This window comes from Danio rerio, chromosome 2 (assembly GCF_049306965.1).
Source record: "Danio rerio strain Tuebingen ecotype United States chromosome 2, GRCz12tu, whole genome shotgun sequence".
NCBI lineage: Eukaryota > Metazoa > Chordata > Actinopteri > Cypriniformes > Danionidae > Danio > Danio rerio.
This window is the reverse complement of record NC_133177.1, coordinates 53,427,470-53,439,899: the sequence shown is the minus strand read 5'-3', so window position 1 is coordinate 53,439,899 and position 12,430 is coordinate 53,427,470. Positions and strand designations below refer to the sequence as shown.

Sequence of the window (12,430 nt, the reverse complement as noted above, 5' to 3'; positions counted from 1 at the left end):
GCACTGAGAGTGTAGCTCAGCCTTCATGATGAGGTTTGGTGCCGTAGAGGCTGAAGGCACGTTCTTTTTAAAGCCTTTTTAACACCATGAATAATGCAAAGCATGCAAGCGAATCTAAAACAACAGCTTCAACCGAGACATTAACTGTGATTAACTGTGAATCGATTCACGCCGGGCCTACACAACATTAAATGTCCTTTACCACGTGAGCACAAATAAAACAAAGCGTTTTATCAAAGTCAAACTTTTCGCTGCGTGAAATGTGATGTTCAGTGAGAAAGAAAGTAGCGCAGGATTTGATTTTATCTATTGGGAACTGACTGAATTGTGAAACGTGGGTGTTAACATCCCATAATGGAGCCAGCCGGGTTCCTCGTTGGAATAACATGCTCAACAACACCAAGGAGAATATTAGGGGTGGGTGGAATGACCAAAATTCTGTTTTACGGTACGTGATGCGTAATTGAATTTTATGATAACTGTTTATTTCAGGATGTAGTTTATTTAAATATATAGGTTTTCCATAAAGTAAACAAAAAAAATTATAATAAATAAACGTAAACACCTCAGAACATATATTTTTTTTAATTGAACTTAAAAATATATTAAAAAGAATATATTTAAAATATAGTAGGGATCTTCAATATTGGATTTTTGACCATATTTTCAAACTGTTTTTGGCTGAGGTGATGCCGACCTTTTCTGTTTGTGCGTTTAAGAAATTATTATACAGTTTAACTTAGGACTGAGATTTTAATTCCCCTTAAGTGTTATCTTCTCACAATAAACTCAAATCAGACTTGTAATTTTACGACCCCAATTGATGCTTTGTAGCTATATAGAACTAACACTTTTTTCTTTCATTTTAATTAGTGTAACACAGCAGCCCAGTTTTTTGATTTCTCAATTTTTGAATCTGCCACTATGCTGACACACAGGCATTTTGCAGCTCCGTCCTCTGTCGAAAAAAGCTCAATCTTATTTGAATTTAAAGGGTCACTCACCAAAATAGCACAATTAGGATTGAAAGGGCAGTTTCAAAGAGTTATAAAGCATTATTTGTGTGGTATTATGAGCTGAAGCTTGACTCGAAAGACACAAGAGACTGCTTTTACATCTTGTAAAAAGGGGCACCTTTATATTAAGCCCATATCTTTAAAATTTGGAAATCAATTTTACCCCAGTTTCAATGGAATTTCTGCGCTAGCCTGCTGCTAATGACGGTGCCTACGTTTAAACAGACTTTCGTCAATTTTTACACTTTAACAACCAAATTAATGCTTAAGTCTATTTAACTGATTATATTTGTACATTACAACATCAAATCAATGCTGTAAAAGAAATTTAAAATAGTCACATAAAGCTTTTACGGGAAGTTCATCATTGGTGGAAAAACACGAGCTGTGCATAGAGCCCATACTGATGTAGCTCTTGCACATATATGCAAGCTAGTCACACACTCATTTATATGTCAAGGTATACATGATTAAACAAAAGTATATTAATGTTGACAATTTATTCTGCAGAAACAATATACCATCATACTGCCCAGCCCTAATATATAATATTTTTAATATGATGTTAAATTTAATAACTTCCATAGTGGTTTAAGCTACAACCTTTTCTACATCAGCTAATAAATATTTTCATTCTATGATAAAAAAACACAATACAAAGCAATAATTATATGGAGAATAATTTAACCAAATTAAATGATACTTAATATCTGAAAATACTGCACACTTATTGACAGCTGTGTCAAATAGCAAAACAGAATTTACCCATGACCAAAATTACCACATTTTAATTCATTAGTGCACATCTGTTAACACAGATTCTGAAATCTACCAACAGCTAAGTTAATAATCAAACTTTCCATTTTGCGAATTCCATGATTACTGAATTTAAAGAGCCCCTATTATATATTAAAAAGGATCATATTTAGATTTTAAGAGTCTCCAACAACAGGCTGATATGCATGCAAGGTCAAAAAACACTTTCATTGTCTTATAGTATGCATTTATTTTTACCTAAATACCCAGCGACTTCCATATGATTCTTTTAGCGATTCATTTGTTCCCAAACCCCTCCTTAGCGCGAAGCTAATCTGCGCTGATTGGACGGATGACAGCCTGTTTCAATTGGTCGATACTGACAGCGTTCAGCGCGAGAGAGAGTGAAATGTCCAGCATGACTTATCAACAATATTCAAGTAGTCAGAGTGCATAGTGTATGTGTGAGCATACCTGCCAACACTCCTGTTTCATTTTGGTATGGTCTGTGAAACCCCTGGGTCGCAAGCATTGGTATAGGATCCGATCGCAGCCGCCACCCAAAACACGCTTCATAGTAGTTACTAACACCAAAGTCCACAGTATACGGTTCTCAACCGTGTTATTCAGACATCTCCCACCCTGAATCTAACCCAACCGGTCTCCCGGATTTTCAGGGACAGATGTTGGCAGGTATGTGTGAGACCGAATGCAGTTTAACACCAGCATATTTCTCTATTCTTAACCATAAGTAAAACAGTGATACACATTCAGTATTAATCCACACATACATAATAATGCGGAGGTATTTTTGCAAAAATAAACCTCAACCACTGACTCTCACAATTTCATCTTTCGGTAGAGAAAATAACACTTATTTTCCCACACACTTCCAATAATATCCGGCTGAGCACAGAGTCTTCATGACTTGATTCAACCGGGATCTGCTACAGTGTTTGTCTTTCTCTTTTTCTTTGCTACTGTGCTAGTTGGGGGAGGTTGCAGGTTTCAATTTTCCTGGGTTTGCTCAAACAACAATTGGGCGGGGCTTAAGTTTTGCATCCGCGTCACGCTGAAACAGCTAAAGACTCATTATCAAGACAATTCATTTGAAACACCGAGTCGACTTTTTTATAAATGAATCAAAAGTTTTAAACGGTGCACTTTAAGATTTAGGACTTAGCTGGATATTTCACTTCACTTAGAGCGGTCTTACACACTACATGGAAGGTCATTCTCAAAACCCATAATAGAGGCTTTTTAATACAAAATCAAGCAAATGTTGTGTTCACATTTTTTTAATTGATGCAAATTTCCTGCATATATCAGACAGATGAGACACGGTACAAGTTCACGCCGTACCACAGAGTGCCATCCCCATAGATTTAGATTCAAAAACAGTATTTAAACATAAAAATTCACCACATAATCAATCATTTTAGTCTGCTAAATTCTGGAAAGACAATAACAATAATAGTGTAGTAATAAGTAATAATAGTGGAGAGTTTGGTTTTGTATTACAGCCCAACTTCCCATGCTTCCTGAAAAGACTCCCTAACTGGCAAGCCAAACAAATACAGGTACACATCAATCTAAATAAAGTCCACAATCCTGAAGCTCTCTAAGCTTCTTTTATAAACCGTCAGTGTTGAAACTGTCTCTGAGGGGTTTTAAACTTACCTCGAAACTGTAATGCCTGCCATCTCCTCCCACAGAAATCTCCTTCAAAATGATCTTCTCAATGTGCACCACTGCAACATCAAAAGGACACCATCATTATAATTCTGCAACAGTTTTTGTATCAGTGTGTCTTTGTGCTGAAATACAGAGGTGTGATACCTTCACGCTGTGATGTGCTGCTGAGGTGTGGGTTTGCATTGCTGCAAAGAGTCCAGTCTCCATCATCCTCGCGGTGAGGACAGAGAAACCCCGGTCTGGAAAACTGGCTCTGTGACAGTGAGGGAAAAAAATAAGTTATTAAAAAGGTGAGTGTAAATATACATTTTTAACTAGACAAACTTTAGGTTTATTATTATGAATATCAACTAAAATCATCAAAAATTATTTAACAAAAGAATGCACATCAATCTCAACTGGGTGCTCAGCCAAACACAACAAATGCAAATGTATATGAAAAGGCGGCAACACTTAAAGCTCCAAAAGTCTCACATTTATTCACTTAAAAAATGCTATCGTAGTGTGTAACATTTCTTAATCAGACCTTCCCTAAACCAGTCAAAACTGTCAAAAAAAGTTTTGTTTTTTTTAGATCATTTAGAGATGTTAGAGATATAATATAAAAGATATTTATAATATAATATAAAAGATATTTAGAGAAGCTTTACTGTTTAAAACAAACTTAGTTTTTTTCATTTTAAGGTTTAAAATGTCAAAATTAAAGATGATTAAACTTAATATGTTGCTTTTGAACTTTTTTTAATTATACTCTTATATATAAATAATACCCTGATTTATGGTTTTATATAGTTATAAGGAAAACGTCAAATGGAATCTAAAAACATTTAGTTTTTATCCGATTAATCGAAGAAAAAAAAGAAATCGGCAAATATATTGATTATCAAAATTATTGTTAGTTGCAGCCCTACTTTAAACTAAATACTTCTGTAAATTTATGTCTTCTTACACAGAATATCATGTTTTATATATCATACATATCACACAATAGATTTCATAATAGCATTCAAATAAGCAGTGACAAACTAGCATCAATACATTCTTTATAATTAAAGAATTTATAATAATATAAACTAAAATACATCCCATGTTGTCATGGTCATGTGTTTATTAATCCGTTGAATCAAATAAAAGCAGTTTAATCTTCGGTTTATCCTACAAGGATTTAACATAGGCTGCGTCCAAAATCGCCTAGTAGTCGGCATGTACTGCATTTAAATTTAAATGTACTACTCGGCCGTTAGAAAAGTATGCTCTATACAGTATGAATGTGAGCAGTACGAATGGAACTCGGATGTACTACATCCGCCATTTTGTCATGATAACATGACCTTTCACCCATGTCAGCTGCACAGATTCACTCCCATTCATGAATTTTTCTCTCGGTGCATCATGGAATAGCGCATCGTCCATCGGACGCACAATTTAGAATCTTGCCGGAAGTAGTAGGTCATACGGGTACTTCTCGCATACTATTATTCGAATTCTAAAAACTTCAGACATAAGCTGCGTCCCAAATCGCATACTTATGCACTATTCTACGCCATTTTGTAGTATAAATAGTGTAAGTAGTGTGTTCACACTGAAAACTCTAAAAACATTAAGTGCACTTTAATTACCCGGATGATGCACTCATTCAGCCGCTAAAATGAAGTGTGTAATGATGGACACTTCACGCACTCAACAACCGCAGGTTTGCTTACGTAGCGGAAGGGGCGGAGCTATCGGACGCACATGTTGAATAACTTTATTTATTTTGGATGGTGAGAGCAAAATTTTCCTACGAGAGTGATTACAGCGCCTCCCGATGGTGAATGCGGCAACACTCACGGCAGGTATTTGATCATTCGGTCGTTTATTTCACTGATTTGGCGACCGTCAAACGTCATCAGGGAAACGGTTTGAATTTCCGCTTAGTAAAAAAACATTAGTGTGCCATTTGGGACAACACTACATACATATACTATCCTGTTGAGTGTGTAAGTGCACAAGTACATAGTGCTTGAGTGCATAGTGTATAGTGTGCCATTTGGGACGCAGCTATACTACTCAACACGCATACTGTTTTTAGCATACTACATAGTACATACTACATACTTATGCACTATTCAATGACATTTTGTAGTATAAATAATGTAAGTAGTGCGTTCACACTGAAAACTCTAAAAATAAGTAAGTCGCTTTGGATAAAAGCGCCTGCTAAATGACTAAATGTAAATGTAAAATGTAAGAATAATAAGTGCACTTTAATTACCCGGATGATGCACTCGTTGAACCGATAAAATGAAATGTGGAATGATGAATACTTCGCGCACACAACGACCGCAGCTTTGCTCATGAAGCAGAAGGGGCGGAACTATCGGGCGCTGATGTTGGATAACTTGATTTATTTTGGATTGTGAAAGCAAAGTTCTCCTACAAGAGTGATTATAGCGCCTCCTGATGGTGAATGCAGTTTTACTCATGGCAGGTATTATTTGGAACTTTAGTCATTTATTTCACTAATTTGGCCACTGACAAACATCATCAGAGAATGGGTTTGAATTTCCGCTGGGTAAAAAAACATTAGTGTTCCATTTGGGACGACACTACATATACTCTGCTGTTGAGTGTGTAAGTGCACAAGTACATAGTGCATGAGTGTATAGTGTGCCATTTGGGACGCAGCTACAGACTGGTAATTCCTGGTTTTCTTTGAGGCATATTTGGTTGTTCTGCGCGACTCACGAGAGCACCCACTGGTTTTCAGAGGAAAATTACAGCTGATCATACTTTCTGCTTATGATATGCGAGAAAAATCACAGCTTTTGCTAAATCGTAAATGTGATTTTATGTTGATTTATCATTACGCCCTAATGCAATGTTTTTTTTGTCATTTTTGTTAAGTGTAAACTGAAATCGCCATAAAAACAACATTTCACACAGGTACACAAAATACATGTATGATAGGCCTGCTCAAACTTTGACACAAAAACCACTGCTGTCACTCAAACCATTCATTTAATAATGCTCAATATGTGAAAAATCAACTTTTTTTTGCGAACTAGCCCCTGGTTTTTAGCTCAATCGCATTGAAACGATTGTTCTACAATTCTCTGGACTGCCTAGATCAATAATTTCTTTATTGCACACAAAAGTTTTTGTTTTTTTTTTTAAATAAGGAAGAAAAACGTATGTAGAATTTAAGCATGTGAATTGTACCCAGACAGGTTTCCAGATTTTGGGATGTACGATCAAGGAACTAGGCAAACCAAATCAAACCATTCCCAATCAGTCAGTGTGTCAATTAATTTGATTAATCCAAACGACCCCCCCCCCCACCCATTTCCTCTTGTTTTAAAGCAATTGAGCATAATGCCTCAGCAGCTTACATGACCATGACTCATCACCATCATTTAAACCATTACTCTCAACTTGACATCAGCAACAAACAACAAACATCCACAAACAGACAGAGAATGTCATTTCGGAGACCTGATTCAGTCTAATGAGTGCGGACGTCCCATGTGATGCAAAATAGCACACATGACCTCATTTACAAAATGCAAAACCCATAATAAAGTCCTTCACAAAGAAAAATATCAAAGGAGATCAGGGAGAATGGCATTTGGACACACATACAGTAGCATGACCCAAAATTCCTGCAAGACACAGATGAATTTACAAACCAAATGTCATGTTCAATCATCTGGTTGTACTGGAGTTTGGATGTCTGATATGGGATATTTATATTAAGTGGTTTGTTGACATCTGGCTATAGTTTACATTTGATAACTAAAGTAACTTTAATCACTTTTTTGTACATTTAATGTTAGTGGAATATTTTTTTCCAAAATAAATGTTGAATATATTTGACCACAGTTTTTACCCTGTCTTCAAGGCTAAGCTTTAACCTGACTGAACTTATTGACAACTGCCAATCTTTAACGCAAGTAAGTACATGTATCCTACACGTATCTGGGTGATTAATGATAAATCAATACATTATTAATTTTTTAATGAATCCTGTTTTACTGAACTAAAACTGGAAAAAAAACTCCTGTAGCTTTTGTAATTCCTTTAACCAATAACATGACATTTGTTAGACCTGTAAATGTCATGCCCTAAAATAATATCATAAAATATGTCATTAGATCAAATAAGAATCAAAGATGGATTTTAGTTTATTTAAGTGGATCTTATATTCCAACCGGGATACTGATTGAAAAGTATGCAAGAAATTCCAACAGATCCAGCATGCATTCCTGTTTAACTGGAGGCTATTCCTGTTCATGCACCACTTAATGTCTGTTTAAGTGGTGGAACTAGGAAATACTGATGGTCTCCCAATGTAATACCTTGGTATTTTAAAATATAGCATGGTATTAGTGTGAGAAATAATGTAGTTTTGTTGATTCATGATTTTGAAACCCTACATGGCTTCTACTTATTCTGTACATTTACCATGGCATAGTTTTTATAAGAATATCATGACATACATTAATATGTTGTCTTTGGACATTTTATTAGTGACTTTTTCCAATGCATAAATCATGATTTTTTGGGGACATGTACCATAATAATGCATTTTAATACCTTGGTAAGGCTGTAAATATTGTACTCTAACAAATATAGTATATTTAATGTTCTCAAAATGATGGTATTTATACGTTTCTCCATGATTTTTCAATGAAAGCCAAAGTATGAGTGACTTTACGCAAATCAATAAAAAATACCATGTTTTAGACATACCATAGTATTTCCTGGAGTGCCATGTAAATACCATAATAAATGCATTTAAATATTTTGGTGTATAATAAAGAGCCAAATGTTTATCATATTATATTATTAGTATACCATGGTACTTACTTTTCTGTTAGGGTGGTACTCCTAAAAATACCATGGTACTAATGTCATGTTTATGTAGCAATATGATATTCAGAAGACTATGGTTTTATATTATGTTTCTGTACTATATACTGACGACATTAGCATAGTTCTAGTCATGGTGTTCATACATTACTCCATGTTTTTAATAAAAGCCATAGTATGAGTGACTTTAACACAAAAAATTAATAATAACTACCATGTTTTTGGACATAATACCCTAGTAGAACCATAGTATTTCCTGGAGTGATATGTAAATACCATAATACATGCATTTAAATATTTTGGTGTATAATAAAGAAACTAAAGTTTAATCGTTTGATATCATCAGTGTACCATGGTACTTACTTTTCTGTTAGGGTGGTACTCCTAAAAATACCATGGTACTAATGTCTTGCTTTTTTCGCAACATGATATTCATAAGACCATGGTATTTATATTATTTGACTGTTATATATAAACACTGACACTGTTAGCATAGTTCTAGTTTCTTAAACTTACATACAGATATGTTTAATAGTTATTTAACCAATACATGAAAAAGTACCATTCCATCATGTTTATGGACATGATACAATAGTAAGTTGGTAAAATACTCTGGAGTTCCATGTAAATACCCTGGTTGTACCATTTGATGTCGTTATGATATAACGTTAACGTTATAAAGATTGTTTATTTCGAGTACTAGTTCAAACCATATAACTTAATTACAATTTTAGCAAATTTTATTAATGTCAGTGATTTTGAGGTAAATATTGCTACACACCCATCTTTGGAGTCTGTCCAACTGGGCTCGCAGCTCTTCCCGCTGATAGAAACTGAACGCCGGGTGTAGCGAGCCCATGGTGAAGAGCAGCCGCAGCTGATCCACCGTCTCCGGCTCCGGTAGAGCCCCGTACATACCCACGTCCATCCGACTCAACGTCCTGAAGAGAATACAGGCGCATTCCCTGCTCTTGGAGCCGAGCAGAGACAAATACACGAGTAGTTTAGACAACACAACGGGATCGCTTACGTCTACCAGCCCTTCCAAATCGGCGGGGCTGTTGGCCCGGATCTCGAAGTCCCGCAGGACGGTGAAATCTCTCCGGGCCAGATCCTCTAGACAGGCGCCGAGGAAACGCAGCTCTAACGGCTGACACATATGCAGAAGCCCGCAAAGCAACTCCACGCGTCCGGCCGGGTTCAACTGTAGCCCGAACCACTCAAAAACCGCCTCCTTATCGAGCTGAGCCGCCCCGATGCCGCTCTCCCGATCCGCTCCGTTAACGGAATTCAAGTCGCATCGGTAATTTTCTCCTCCCGCCGCTCGCAGCTTCATCTTCATCATTATCAGCTCTCAAACACAATCGTCAGAGATGGAAGTCCATGGATGGTGCTTACCGGCCAATATCTCGGCATCAAAACTCGATGAAATCCCCGTTTTGGGACGGATTTTCGTTTTTAAAAATCGCTGTCGGTAGTCTGACGGTGTGGCTGTGGTCAGTTTGCCAGAGATTACTCGCCTGCCGTGCCTCCAGAATATCCTGTCAATCATCTGTGACTCCGCCCACTCGGTTTATGAGTCCCAGGGTCCTAAACTCACCCCTTCGCTCTTTTTCCCGAATAGAATTGATGTAAGAACGTAGAATTAAATTAATGTAGAATTTAATTCATTTTTATGGAGTGATTTGACTTTAACAAAATATTTCATTATATTATTAAGTTTATTAGTTATTAATGTAGCAACACGTGATTAAATATTATAACTCATATTTTAAGTTATAGATAATATAGAATTGTGAGTGACCTTTTAAAAAAACTACGTAAAAATAAATATAATAAAAGACATACATGTTGTTGGTTAAACTTTGTAATCAAAGTGAATAAATTCTTCCGCTAAATCAAATAGTTCCAGAACAGTGTTCGCTCATCGATACATAATTCAAACGACACATGCCGGGAGAACTACTTTCTTTCCACTCTTTCTAGAATGTCTCGAATTCGTCCAAGTGTTTTTAATGTTGGTTTTGATTGGAGTCTTGCTTGTATCCGTGGTATTAACAAATTTGTGTTGATTTTTACATGTATAAATGCAAATTATTACATACGAACCTGTTAAGTAAGGATTAAAATACCACAACGGTATTGTTTGACGATGAATCTGACAACCATTATAGTTCTGTAAAAACATAGTGGCTTAAAAATGTGGCTTGACATGGCGTCAATATAATATTATGTATCATATAATGTACATTATGTACCTATATTATGTACAATATGAACTATATTAAGTTATGAATCAACAACCATCCTTGCCATCGACTTCCGATAGGAGCTGGTCTTAGCTGGTCAGGCTGGGAGATGGCCAGCTGAAACCAGCCTAGCCACGCTGGGAGCCCCGCCAAAACCAGCTATATCCAGCTTAAACCAGGCTGGTCAAGCTGGTTTTAGCTAGTCATTTCCAGCCTGACCAGCTAAGACCAGGCTGGAAATGGCTGAACATCAGCCTGGAACCACACTGGTCTACCAGCTAAAACCGGACCTGTTTTTTTTTCTGCATGGCGGCCGTGTTGGTTTTGATTGGATTCTTACTTGTATTTGTGTAATAACGAATTTATGTTGATTTTTACACGCATAAATGCAAACAGCCTACATACGAACTTGTTAAATAAGGATTAAAATACCACAAGGTTTACGTTATTGATTGACGACGAATCTGAAACCATTATAGTTCTGTAAAAAAAAAACCCCGGTGGCTTTAAAATCCCCTTGATATGGCGTCAATATAATAACATAGATAATATAAATGTATATCATGTAAATTAGGCTATATACATATATAATGTAAAATATGAGCTTTAAAAAGTCATAAATCCATAACCCCAAGAGTATAGAATACATTTAACGTTAAAGGACTTTAACGTTAAATAACCTTTTATTATTATTATTATTAACTTCAAGAAATAATAAGGACTTCGATAACTTTTGAGTTATCACAGAGACGATGACGTCGTCGCAGGTATTTAATCTCACGTACGTTTTTTCTTATATTTAAAAACCTTTTGGTAGATTTTTTTAAACGATGAATCTTACAAACAACACATTTATATTTGTTTTTATTTTAAAACCCCGTGCAGCTCCTGTTCTGACCACTAGATGTTCCCATAGACTGATTGATGTATGCAAGTTGTACCCTGGTTGTACTCATTAAGTCCACTAGAGGGAGACATTGTATAGCCATAAAGCGATTATTTCAACACTGCTTAATATTTATCATGAACATCTAGAGTTCGCATTCAGCAAATATCATGACCATCCTCCTCTCAATATATGAAGAAAAGCAGAAACATTTCCATTTCCCATTCTTTAGGTGAATCCCACATTTATTTCCAACGCTCTTCCACCGTAGATCCTCCACACAACAAATGCATTGTACTTCATTACATCATATTATAAACACTGCACACCATTGAACCAAACACCTATGCTTCAGTTCAGTTGTTTATGTCTCCTCTATTTTTGTCTAATGTGATTCCTCTGGTACCCGGAGGAGCCCACCTCTGATCCAAAATAGCTCTGCTAATACATAAATGTGTTTGAACAGCGGATCTGTGTGCAAGTCTGTGGTGTACAAATATATACACAGGGACGTTTAGCAAAACAGCTCACAGGTACATACTCCTTCCTCAGGTACTAATGTGGTTGGATGTGCTCCTTTCCTTCTAAACATCTTTTTTTATTCATAAACAGGCCGATGGAGAACGACGGTGGTCCCCAAAGAGTTATTTCCCAGTAATAGGAGTCAAAGCAAGGCGCCAACATCTGTGTTTAAGTATCTGGCCTAAGCTGATGGAAACAAGCTATGTGCTACTGGAAGGATAAGAGTCCTAACACAAAAGACATCGCACAGACATGATGTTAATGTAATGTCAGTGGACTCTTCTAAATAACTCAATGCATGACAGCAGAAAAAAATAAAGAGCTTTTTTGGACTGCGCTATTTGCGGATCGGGCCTAAGGATTGGAGGCTTGGAGCCATTTGGCTTGACTTTCTTTGAAGATGGTTTTGTGGAGGGTTAAGCCCATACTCCTCCCTCTCTCTGATGCCTGTCGCT

The 12,430-nt window shown here is 36.4% G+C and overlaps 1 protein-coding gene across 3 annotated transcripts in view; it reads right to left on the bottom strand.

Moving 5' to 3' along the window:
• Positions 1–9,839, bottom strand: part of zcchc2 (zinc finger, CCHC domain containing 2) — a 39,843-nt gene extending 30,004 nt beyond the window's left edge. For all 3 annotated transcript variants that reach the window (XM_021471308.3, XM_021471307.3, XM_073930663.1), the window contains exons 1-3: positions 9,100–9,839; positions 3,612–3,720; positions 3,453–3,523 (exon numbers count right to left, since the gene is read on the bottom strand). In XM_021471308.3, the coding sequence (XP_021326983.2) occupies positions 3,453–3,523; positions 3,612–3,720; positions 9,100–9,663 (744 nt within the window). In that variant the 5' untranslated portion in view covers positions 9,664–9,839. The remainder of the gene's footprint in view (positions 1–3,452; positions 3,524–3,611; positions 3,721–9,099) is intronic.
• Between the last annotated feature and the right edge of the window lie 2,591 nt (positions 9,840–12,430).